The sequence below is a fragment of the Lactuca sativa genome, chromosome 9 (assembly GCF_002870075.4).
Source record: "Lactuca sativa cultivar Salinas chromosome 9, Lsat_Salinas_v11, whole genome shotgun sequence".
Taxonomy (NCBI): Eukaryota; Viridiplantae; Streptophyta; class Magnoliopsida; order Asterales; family Asteraceae; genus Lactuca; species Lactuca sativa.
The window spans coordinates 51,480,701-51,489,641 of NC_056631.2; the positions used below are offsets into that span (position 1 = coordinate 51,480,701).

General features: G+C 35.0%; 2 protein-coding genes across 2 annotated transcripts; both read right to left on the bottom strand.

Moving 5' to 3' along the window:
- Positions 1-205: 205 nt before the first annotated feature.
- LOC111921330 (MLO-like protein 5) lies at positions 206-3,199 on the bottom strand. Its single transcript, XM_023916893.3, has 13 exons — positions 2,972-3,199; positions 2,744-2,860; positions 2,591-2,648; positions 2,390-2,475; positions 2,203-2,277; positions 2,004-2,092; positions 1,857-1,906; positions 1,699-1,739; positions 1,398-1,571; positions 1,169-1,204; positions 998-1,065; positions 708-768; positions 206-616 (listed from the first exon to the last, which is right to left on the bottom strand). Exons 1-13 carry the CDS (start codon positions 3,194-3,196, stop codon positions 371-373), a joined length of 1,326 nt encoding a protein of 441 aa, XP_023772661.2. The 5' UTR covers positions 3,197-3,199; the 3' UTR covers positions 206-370.
- Positions 3,200-4,306: 1,107 nt separating this feature from the next.
- Positions 4,307-7,751, bottom strand: LOC111921248 (protein S-acyltransferase 21). The gene is made up of 10 exons (XM_023916823.3): positions 7,201-7,751; positions 6,836-6,949; positions 6,631-6,757; positions 6,350-6,549; positions 6,161-6,229; positions 6,008-6,079; positions 5,793-5,921; positions 5,633-5,713; positions 5,339-5,545; positions 4,307-5,236 (listed from the first exon to the last, which is right to left on the bottom strand). Exons 1-10 carry the CDS (start codon positions 7,243-7,245, stop codon positions 4,394-4,396), a joined length of 1,887 nt encoding a protein of 628 aa, XP_023772591.1. The 5' UTR covers positions 7,246-7,751; the 3' UTR covers positions 4,307-4,393.
- Between the last annotated feature and the right edge of the window lie 1,190 nt (positions 7,752-8,941).

The window sequence follows — 8,941 nt, forward strand, 5'->3', positions numbered from 1 at the left end:
TAAAAAGAATAAGAGAGGAAATGTTGTGGATCAAACTAATATATACTACAAATTATATGGTCTACTTAACCTATTACTAGACACCAATTGTGCCACATCTAATTAGATAGGAATGAAGAAGATAACAAAATGCACAAATAATAAGACATGAAACCGAAATATGTAAATTACAAATAAGGAACCAATTGAGTGGGAACAATATATGTACCTTCTAAACATAATCACATATACTTGTATGCCATTCTTTGATGTTCTCATCATCATGAATATATCTTCTAGTATATATTAGGTTCATATATATATTAATTAATTTAATCAACAACAAACACAAAATGAGCTAGAAGATCAAAGCAAGTTAGGGGTAGATCAATCATGAGGCGTTCTTTTTATCTTGGGGAATGTCTACGCTGGCCACAATGTGAGCCGATTGGCCCGAGGAAGCGTGACCCCCGTCAGCAGAGTCTGGAGTAGCACTTTGTGCTGCAGCATTTCCAGACGTCGGAAGATGACCAGATTGCCCCTTGGCATCCTTCTTTTTCACTGCATGTTTATGCCAATGCTTGAGGGCTTTCGAGGTCTGATCATCGAAAATTGTTCTCTTCATCTTCGAACCCATCTGCACAAAAAAAAAAAACATCATATTAAAGATTATCCATTTTGACCCTTAATTTACCCTAGTTATTAGTGGGAATAGTAGTTAGAGGTACCTGAGAAAGAAGGGCATAGAGTGGAAGGATGCCATAAGCGCATAAGACTTGAACTATTATTCTGTTAAATTAATAAAGCAACCATATCAAAATCTTCGAATTTGCATGCCCAATAATAACTCTCATACTTAACATGTGAATATGTGATGCAATTAGAGCCACCATGGAATTTTTTTTGTATTGGATAAAGATTAAAAGTACAAACTTTTGATCCAACACAAAGAATGAATACAACAAAAAGGTCTCACTTTTGTTTTTCTTTTAAATAAAAAAACAACTACCAAACTCACCCAATTAAAACTCTAACAAGTTGAAGAAGAGGCTTTTGATGAAAGCAAGAGAAGAGTCCGAACTCATACTGTAGCAATCGATATCACATCATGTACGTAGTCAATCATATTTATAAATTAGCATATATATAACTAGTTTTTGTAAGAAAAAAGATAAAGAAAACTTAATACCCATATCCAGAAGAAGTGTGTTAACTCAAACGCGTTCTGGACATACAAAAATTCACAACTCACAAGTTAGCAAACTATTAAATTAAGTTGCAATAATTTATAACACAGCAAAATGGTATATATATACTGAAAATGTTTGTTACAATAATTATATTGTAGTATATAACTAATATATATCTCCCAAGTCTTGATAGTTAACTAATGAGAGATCGACGAGAAAGATACGTACCATGAAGAGCGTGAGCTGAATTAATGAAAGAATTAGCGAAGGATCCTTTAACCAAAAATGATTATCCGTGACTTGAACAAGAGGTACGCCTTCTACAACAGCATGTCTTTCTTGGATTTCAATAGCCATTCGTGCTATAATGGCTTGAAGCTTTGTTCCAACTGCTAAGATTATCTTTATCCCAAAATCAACATTATAAGTTACTAATTAACAGTAAAGAATTAATCAAGATTCTCTCTCTTGATCACATAATTAGGAAATCGTTAACTTTTCTTGATTAAATGCATGAGAAAATCCTTACAACAACAGGGAATAGAGATAGCCAAATCATAGCATGAGTTCCTGTGTACATGCATAAATCATGAATGTATTATTATTATTATTATTATTATGTAATAATATGTATGCATGGATATTTATACTTAAAAACACAAGGACTTTGGATAAATTAAGATTCACCTTCAACATTGGCAAACAGATAGATAACCGCAACAGTCCATAACAACGGACTGAAAGTGTCGCCAAATTTATTAAAATTCATACAGCTGAAATAACTGATTCATATAATGCATGTAGTTATAATTAAGAGTGTATGAAACTAATTACCCTACTCCCACAAGTATTTTAAAATCGTCTTCAAGTGACCTCTTTATGTATTTTTGAAAGTTAAATTGACTTCCAGGAGCTAAATGAACCTGTATATATATATGTCAATAGAAGAAAGTCATGAATATTATATATTAAATAACTATTAGTATTTTTATAAATGAGAAAAGAAATTGGGGTTGTAGAATGTAGAACTCACAGAAATGAACCCATGGCGCATCGCCATGTAATCTGATCTACCAACAGAGGTAAAGAATTGCCGGAAAAAACAGATCTGAAATTCAATGAATTATTTGTTTGTTAATTACTTTATTAATTAACAAACAGTTATCTAATAATTTAGAATAAGAACATGAGAACTAAAGCTAGTGATATAATAGTCTTACAATGTAGAAGAATGCTGAGGATCCGGTCTTGGTGGCATGCCCTTTAACAAAAGATATTTCTTTTGTAAGCCGATACCTTGAAGGATCTACATAAATAATTAAACATCATCACAAAAATCATCAAAAATATGAAGAAAAAAAAATTAACACAATAAAACTTTGGTAATAAACGAAAAAAAAAAGTAATTAATAATTAAACACCGTGTCCGGATTGTTGTTGCTGCAAGATATCTTTTTCCCAGTGTTTCCACTCACGGATCTGCATCGAAAGAAAGGCTTTAAGATGAGCAAAATAGATCAAAAGAAAATTCATAGATTTTGTTAAAAAAAAAATTATTTATAAATTAATGTCACCTTTGCTCTTCCACAAATCATAGTGAGGGCACTATAAATAACATGAAAAACTGCCAAAAAGAAAATGAATATGTGGAGTTGATGCAATCCTGTAACTGTTATAAGCTGTTCGTATCCCTGATTAATTGATTAAAACATAATTTAATTAATTAATTAACTCCATTGTTAAATGATTTTAAACGAATATAACATAAATAAGCTAATTAATTGTAGAAATTAAATTCTTACGGGTTTGCATTCTACGGGTTCGCCGCCTCCTAATTTTCGATGAGTATCATACATTAAAAGCCTGCGACGAGCATCTTCAGCATCGTCTTCGTCATCTTCTGGTTCTTTACCATCGGGTTTTCTTTTGCATGGCAAGAAATCTTTCGTAAGTATTTTAGAAACACAAATGGAAGCAATCGAGTTCTGACAAAATGTCAACGACAGAGATATAAATCCAAGAATCATAAGCTCTGCATGCAACCATAATACACACATATTATATATCAATCATCAAATACAATATATACACAAAAAGAAACATTCATATAATGATAATATTCTTGCCTGCTTTGATCTTTTCCAGTGCTTCAAGCAGTCCCTCTTTATTTCTATGTTTCAAATGCTGAAATATTGTAAATGCATGTATCGTTTAGTTATATTGTAACAATGTAACGTTATATATATAAAGGATTAGATGATTATAAAAGGTTGAGCTAGGATTATATATATATATCTATTTACATGTCCAACATGATGAATAGCTTTTTCCATCAAGATCGATATTATAACGATGATTGCACAAACCAGGGCTACAGACCATGTTGCGGTTTCATCTAGACCCCTACCTCCTCCTCCCATTTTAACCTAAAAGCAAACAAACACCACCAAAATCGAATTATCTTCTCAAAACTGTAGCTTTTTCTTAAACATCACATCAATGTTCGTTTTCTTTGTCATCAACGTAATCACCCATAGAGATATTCAAATGGCTTCAAGATGATGATGAGGATGGATTCTTTTTTGTGGCTCTTTGGATATTGATATGAAAAAGCGGATTGAGAAAAGGAGAAAAGGTTTCTTGTATTTGCTGGTCCTGACAGAAATGGACCAGGTTGTGTACGGATGGATGAAAAACTGTGTATTTTGGGAGTCAAATTAACTAAAAAAAACATATTTCCCCATTTTGATAAAAAAAAATTACTTTGAAAAATGCTGACCTTGAAAAACCAATTAACGAGAGTGTTAATAGGGAATTCAGTTACATGACCACAAATCTTGGCCACAAGATATGTTTACATCACAATGACAACCCTCACATTTATGCAAATCACAATGGCACCCCTTTTGTACCCAACATAGTTAGATGGATTCAATATGCTTTGATAATGTATTTAATTTTATGTTTGCTATATAATGTCTATCAAATTAAGAGCTGTTTACGATGGGTTCTTAAGTTGATTATCATTACTTGTTTAAAGTGTTTGCCAAAAAGAGGCCAACTCTACACAAAAAATGGTGTCTCACCCTTAAGACACAAAGGTTGAGTGTGTTGAAGACAGAGGTATGCATGCAATAGGTCAAGAAACACAACAAAATTTGCTGATAAATATTCAAGAAACAAATCTACACAAGTCCAATAACCAAATTAGATAAACAATCTCATTATAATCTAGGAGTCTGATTTTGCTCATTTGGCACAAACACCGGTAGCTGCCCTCCTCTCTGCGCTCTACCTTGCTGATAATAACTCAACGCGCCCGACCCCCTCTGACCACCACCCGCTACCCCACCTGGCGGCCCGGTCCCGCCCCGACCACCACCAACTAGCGGCCCACCAAAAAATATCGACTGTCCCGTATACGTAAGCTCCGACCCCGAAGCCTGAGAGGAAGAGCCACCACCCATGCTTCTTGTAGTTGAAGCAGAAACAAATCTCCCCGCTTCTTGATCCCAATACACCGAGGACAATCTCGTACTTTCACCAACACCCAAGTTGTTATTGTTATTGTTTCTCCTAGGAGGAAGAGGAGGAGGAGGTGCCACGTGTGACACCACCATTGGCTCATTTTTCCCTGACCATGGGGACTGATTCGCTGAAGACTGGTACACAGGGTTAAAATGGTCTCTACCAGGAGCCGGACTGCTTAAATTACTAACACTATGATTACATGTATCCACGTCATCATCCCTGCTGGCACGACTAGGCGGATAAGAGCTTTTTGAGTGGCTCCTTTCATGAAATTTGTAATGTGAAGGGCTGCTTCTCCCACTCACATTGCTACTTGATAAACGGTCAGGATCGTATTTAGATCCTATAGGGCGCAAAACAGAGGATGAGGCCCTCGCTTTTGCCCCTGCTTTGATTGCTTCATTTGAATCCAGTTTTGCAAGCTTCCATGCGCTGATTCTCACAGGGCGTTTTGGTAAATTCTTACCCTTGTCAACTGCATCCGGATCCACCGTTGATGGTAGGCGCCCTGGTTCTAGATGCGGGACCACTTCGTCCTGAATAATTTTAGAATCCGATATAATCAATCACATGGTAAAGAAGGTTGTAGAACATTCTAGAAGATTATGAAAGACTCTAAAAGGGTAACAACTAACAACCTGTTGATCCATAAAGATTCTTGGCGGTGTACACCAAGCACCCTTGTGTTGTAAGCTTAAGCCATGGGAGCTTCTTCCACTAATGGCAGTGATTGCAGAGCTTGTGGGAGATGATTGCAGGCTTTGTTGATCCATTCCATCTATCGATGCTCCTGGAGGCTCACTTTGAGTCCTCATTGCAACTACATATTCGTATGTTGTGATCCCCTGTGTATTAATAATTGTAAGAAATTGTTATTTCTAATATATATAAATTTAGAGATTGAGGTATAGAAAGAGAGAAAAGAGAGGAACCTTTTGGATGAGGATTATGTGAAAAAAGAAGAGTTCGCATAGTGGAATAGTGGCAAGAAAAGAAACAGCAGTACATATAGCCTGAAGAAAGGGTAAAATAAAAAAATGAAGTTGAAATTACGAATTCGTCCTTGTACATGACTAGAAAGAGTGAAGATACCACAACAGTTGCAAATGGAGGTCTACTAAACCCATCTCCAAGGCGATCTGCAATCTGGTTTTCTGTAGATTTTTTATCAGCAAAACATCGAACAAGAACAGCAATCCCGACCCCACATTCAAAAGTCAACTGACATTAAAACACAATAAAATATTTAGAATTACTTTTGATAGATTAAATATCAAATGACAAATTTTTTTCGATTATCAACTTACCCAAACAACACTTACAGCCATTAGGCACACGAATGTGAAGTAATTTTTCCTCCCTACACAATTATTCAACCACTGCACAACAAATAATTTAGAATAAAAATTAATTTTTCCTCCCTACACAATCATTCAATCATTTTGGAATTTGGATCTTACCCTACAATGATGATCAAACCCATCAACACATTTATCACAACTTCTGCAGTGTTTGCTATACTTTCGCACCTATAACAAATTAAACTCAAGATTTTAAATAACTTTTCCAGAAAATCAACAATCATATATATCATAAGAAGTTGCGTATACAAAATACAACTTCAGAAATCGAATAAATAAAATAGATACCTCAGCATTGCATAGTGTACAAAACAAAGCTTCTTCCTCCCCTCCTTGTTGCATATCTTCATCTTTTCTACAATCCTCTATAACAATACAACCACAAAAAAATCCCCAAATTTTTGAACAGCAACCTGAGCTACCATTTTCATATATTCCAACATTCTGAAACCCAATCTTGCTAGCTTCTCCAACAGATGATCCATTTCCTGATACACAATTCAAAAATAAACAATTACTTCAAAGATTACAAAATGGGCGGGTGGGTCAAAACAATTTGGATCACTAACCGGGTACTTCGGTTCCATTATGGGATCTATAAGGTGATGCAATTGCCCTGTTTGGGTCAATTAAAATGCCAGGATCAGCAGGATCTATAGCTGTGCATCTTACATAAAGGATAAATACACAGAGAGCCTGAAAGATTGTAGTGATAACAATGGTTATCATGAAGAACATGGAGATAGCTGATTGAAGGGTTAAAAGGTCATTTACCAAGAAGGAGTAGACACCGATTGCCACATGTTCGTAGATGTCCTTTCCGAGAAAAGGTGAGAAAAATGCATAGAAGGCAACTGATAGTAAGAAGTATACTGTAATAGCCACAACCTGCAAATTGATTAGATAGATTTGGATTTATCAACCTCAAACATGGTAGTGTGTGTTTTTGTAAGAATGACAGTTGATTCATATGGTAAATCTCATAGATTTATTCTCATACGAACCACAATCTCTAACAATTAAGCATGATTAGACAGAACTTTTACTTAAAATACTTAGAATCCAACCCACATTGCAAAAAATAGGGAAAACACAAACACGTAGCAGATCGAAGTAGCAATTTAAGCACAAAATCGAACCTGAAAAGTGTGAGCAGGAAGTTCCCATCCATGCCGCCTAGCCATGATCAATAAACGAAGTCAAAACTCAAAACCCCTCAAATCAAGAGCGTATTTACAGTCAAGATCGTCATAGGAACTCGTAAAGTAAACCCAGGAAACAACACAAAGCACCAACTACTGTGTGCTCCTGTATATCCAGTTCAACGGTAATAATGGGGAAGATTGAAAGTCAAGGATAAGGTAGTTGATTGTGATCAGATGTTAAAACCCCAATAGAACCCGACCCCACTTGGATTCCAGAAATTCTAGGGTTTGTGGGTGGGTGGGGGTTTGAGGAATGGATCAATGAGGCGTGGAAGAAGAAAGGAAAGTTGGGGGTTATTTTGTATGATAAACTAAAACTGTATCTGTATGATCCACAACTGCTTCATGTGCATTTGATTCCATAGAATAGGTTCTCTTGTGAAGTCATGCTGCTAGTGCTTCCATTGGGTTAAAGGCTTAAAAGCACAAATATTTTAGTGGCAACTGCTGTGGACCAAGTCTCTAGACAGTAGACACACATGAGTCCTCTTGGCCTATGTGTATGATTTAACAATTAACGGTGCGCCATTGAAAGATGTTTAGTTAAATTACAAAAATGGTGTCCATATCCTTTTATTATTATTTTTATTTTATTGGTATTATTCTATTAGTTTTTGAAAGACCAGAATCTATATAAAACTTTGAAATAAATACCAAGCAACAAACATACAACTTTAAAGTAAGAACCAAAATCATATGACCAAATATGAAAAGTTTTAGATAAACACCAAAATTAAGAAGTTTTGGAAACAACAATGAAAATTATTCTAATTTTGGACTAAACATGGAAAAAATCATAAAGTTTGGGTTTCTTTGTTCAAACAATTTTTATCTTGTGAATGTAGTTTTTTTTTTAAAATTAGTTTTGTAATCAATCAAAAAGTAGATATGCAGTTTGTTATCTATTTATCTTTCATCTAGTTGTAATTTACTTTGCTTCCAAATTCCAACTATAAACATGCAACTAGAGTTCCAATAAACATGTTTGGTTTACTTATCTAATTAATTTAAATCGTTCATATGTGATGCTCTTTTTTTGTAATATGAGGCATCATATAAGGTTGGATCAGAAGAATATTGAAATCTTTTGTACAGATTGATAATTCTATTTTATTTACTTTGTTTATAGTTTGTTTTAGTATATTTCATTCATTTAGCTAATCATCATGCATATTTTATTTTTTTGTTATTTTATGACTATTTTAGGTACTTTCTAGTTTTTTTTAGCATAATTGCATATTTCAATGAGACTAACGAAGCGGGAATGTTCATGAGCTTTGGGAAGCAATTAGACTCGGAGGACAACAAGGATTATGGACTTGATAACTAGTGGAGATGATGCATAGAGTGGGCTAGTAATTGATGAATCATCAAATAAGATGAGCTTGTGTTTATAAGAAAATGGAGGAACATTTGTGCATCCGGGATTAAAATGATCGACACGGGTACACGAGTTATGGATGACATGGAGAATGTGAAATGGGCTAAAACTAAAGAAATCTTGAAAAACAGTGGACTAGAAACGGACTGGACTCGTTTTGGGCCAGTAGGCTAAGTCATTGGAAGCCTAAATCACAAAGGAGCCTAAATTAGCACCACCCACGGGGGCTACTTGCGCAACAGCACGTGGACGCACACAACCTCTATAGGGGCATTTCTAGGAATTATTGTTTTG

Excerpts from the sequence above, each read along its gene's own strand:
- LOC111921248 (XM_023916823.3), bottom strand. The coding sequence starts at position 7,245 with ATGGCTAGGCGGCATGGATGGGAACTTCCTGCTCACACTTTTCAG. Across the intron at positions 6,230-6,349 it reads GTACACTATGCAATGCTGAG|GTGCGAAAGTATAGCAAACA; the intron begins GTATCTATTTTA and ends AATTTGTTATAG. Across the intron at positions 5,714-5,792 it reads CTCCATTTGCAACTGTTGTG|GCTATATGTACTGCTGTTTC; the intron begins GTATCTTCACTC and ends CCCTTTCTTCAG.
- LOC111921330 (XM_023916893.3), bottom strand. The coding sequence starts at position 3,196 with ATGATTCTTGGATTTATATCTCTGTCGTTGACATTTTGTCAGAACTCG. Across the intron at positions 2,476-2,590 it reads GCAACAACAATCCGGACACG|ATCCTTCAAGGTATCGGCTT; the intron begins GTGTTTAATTAT and ends TTATTTATGTAG. Across the intron at positions 1,572-1,698 it reads TATCTCTATTCCCTGTTGTT|ATAATCTTAGCAGTTGGAAC; the intron begins GTAAGGATTTTC and ends TTTGGGATAAAG.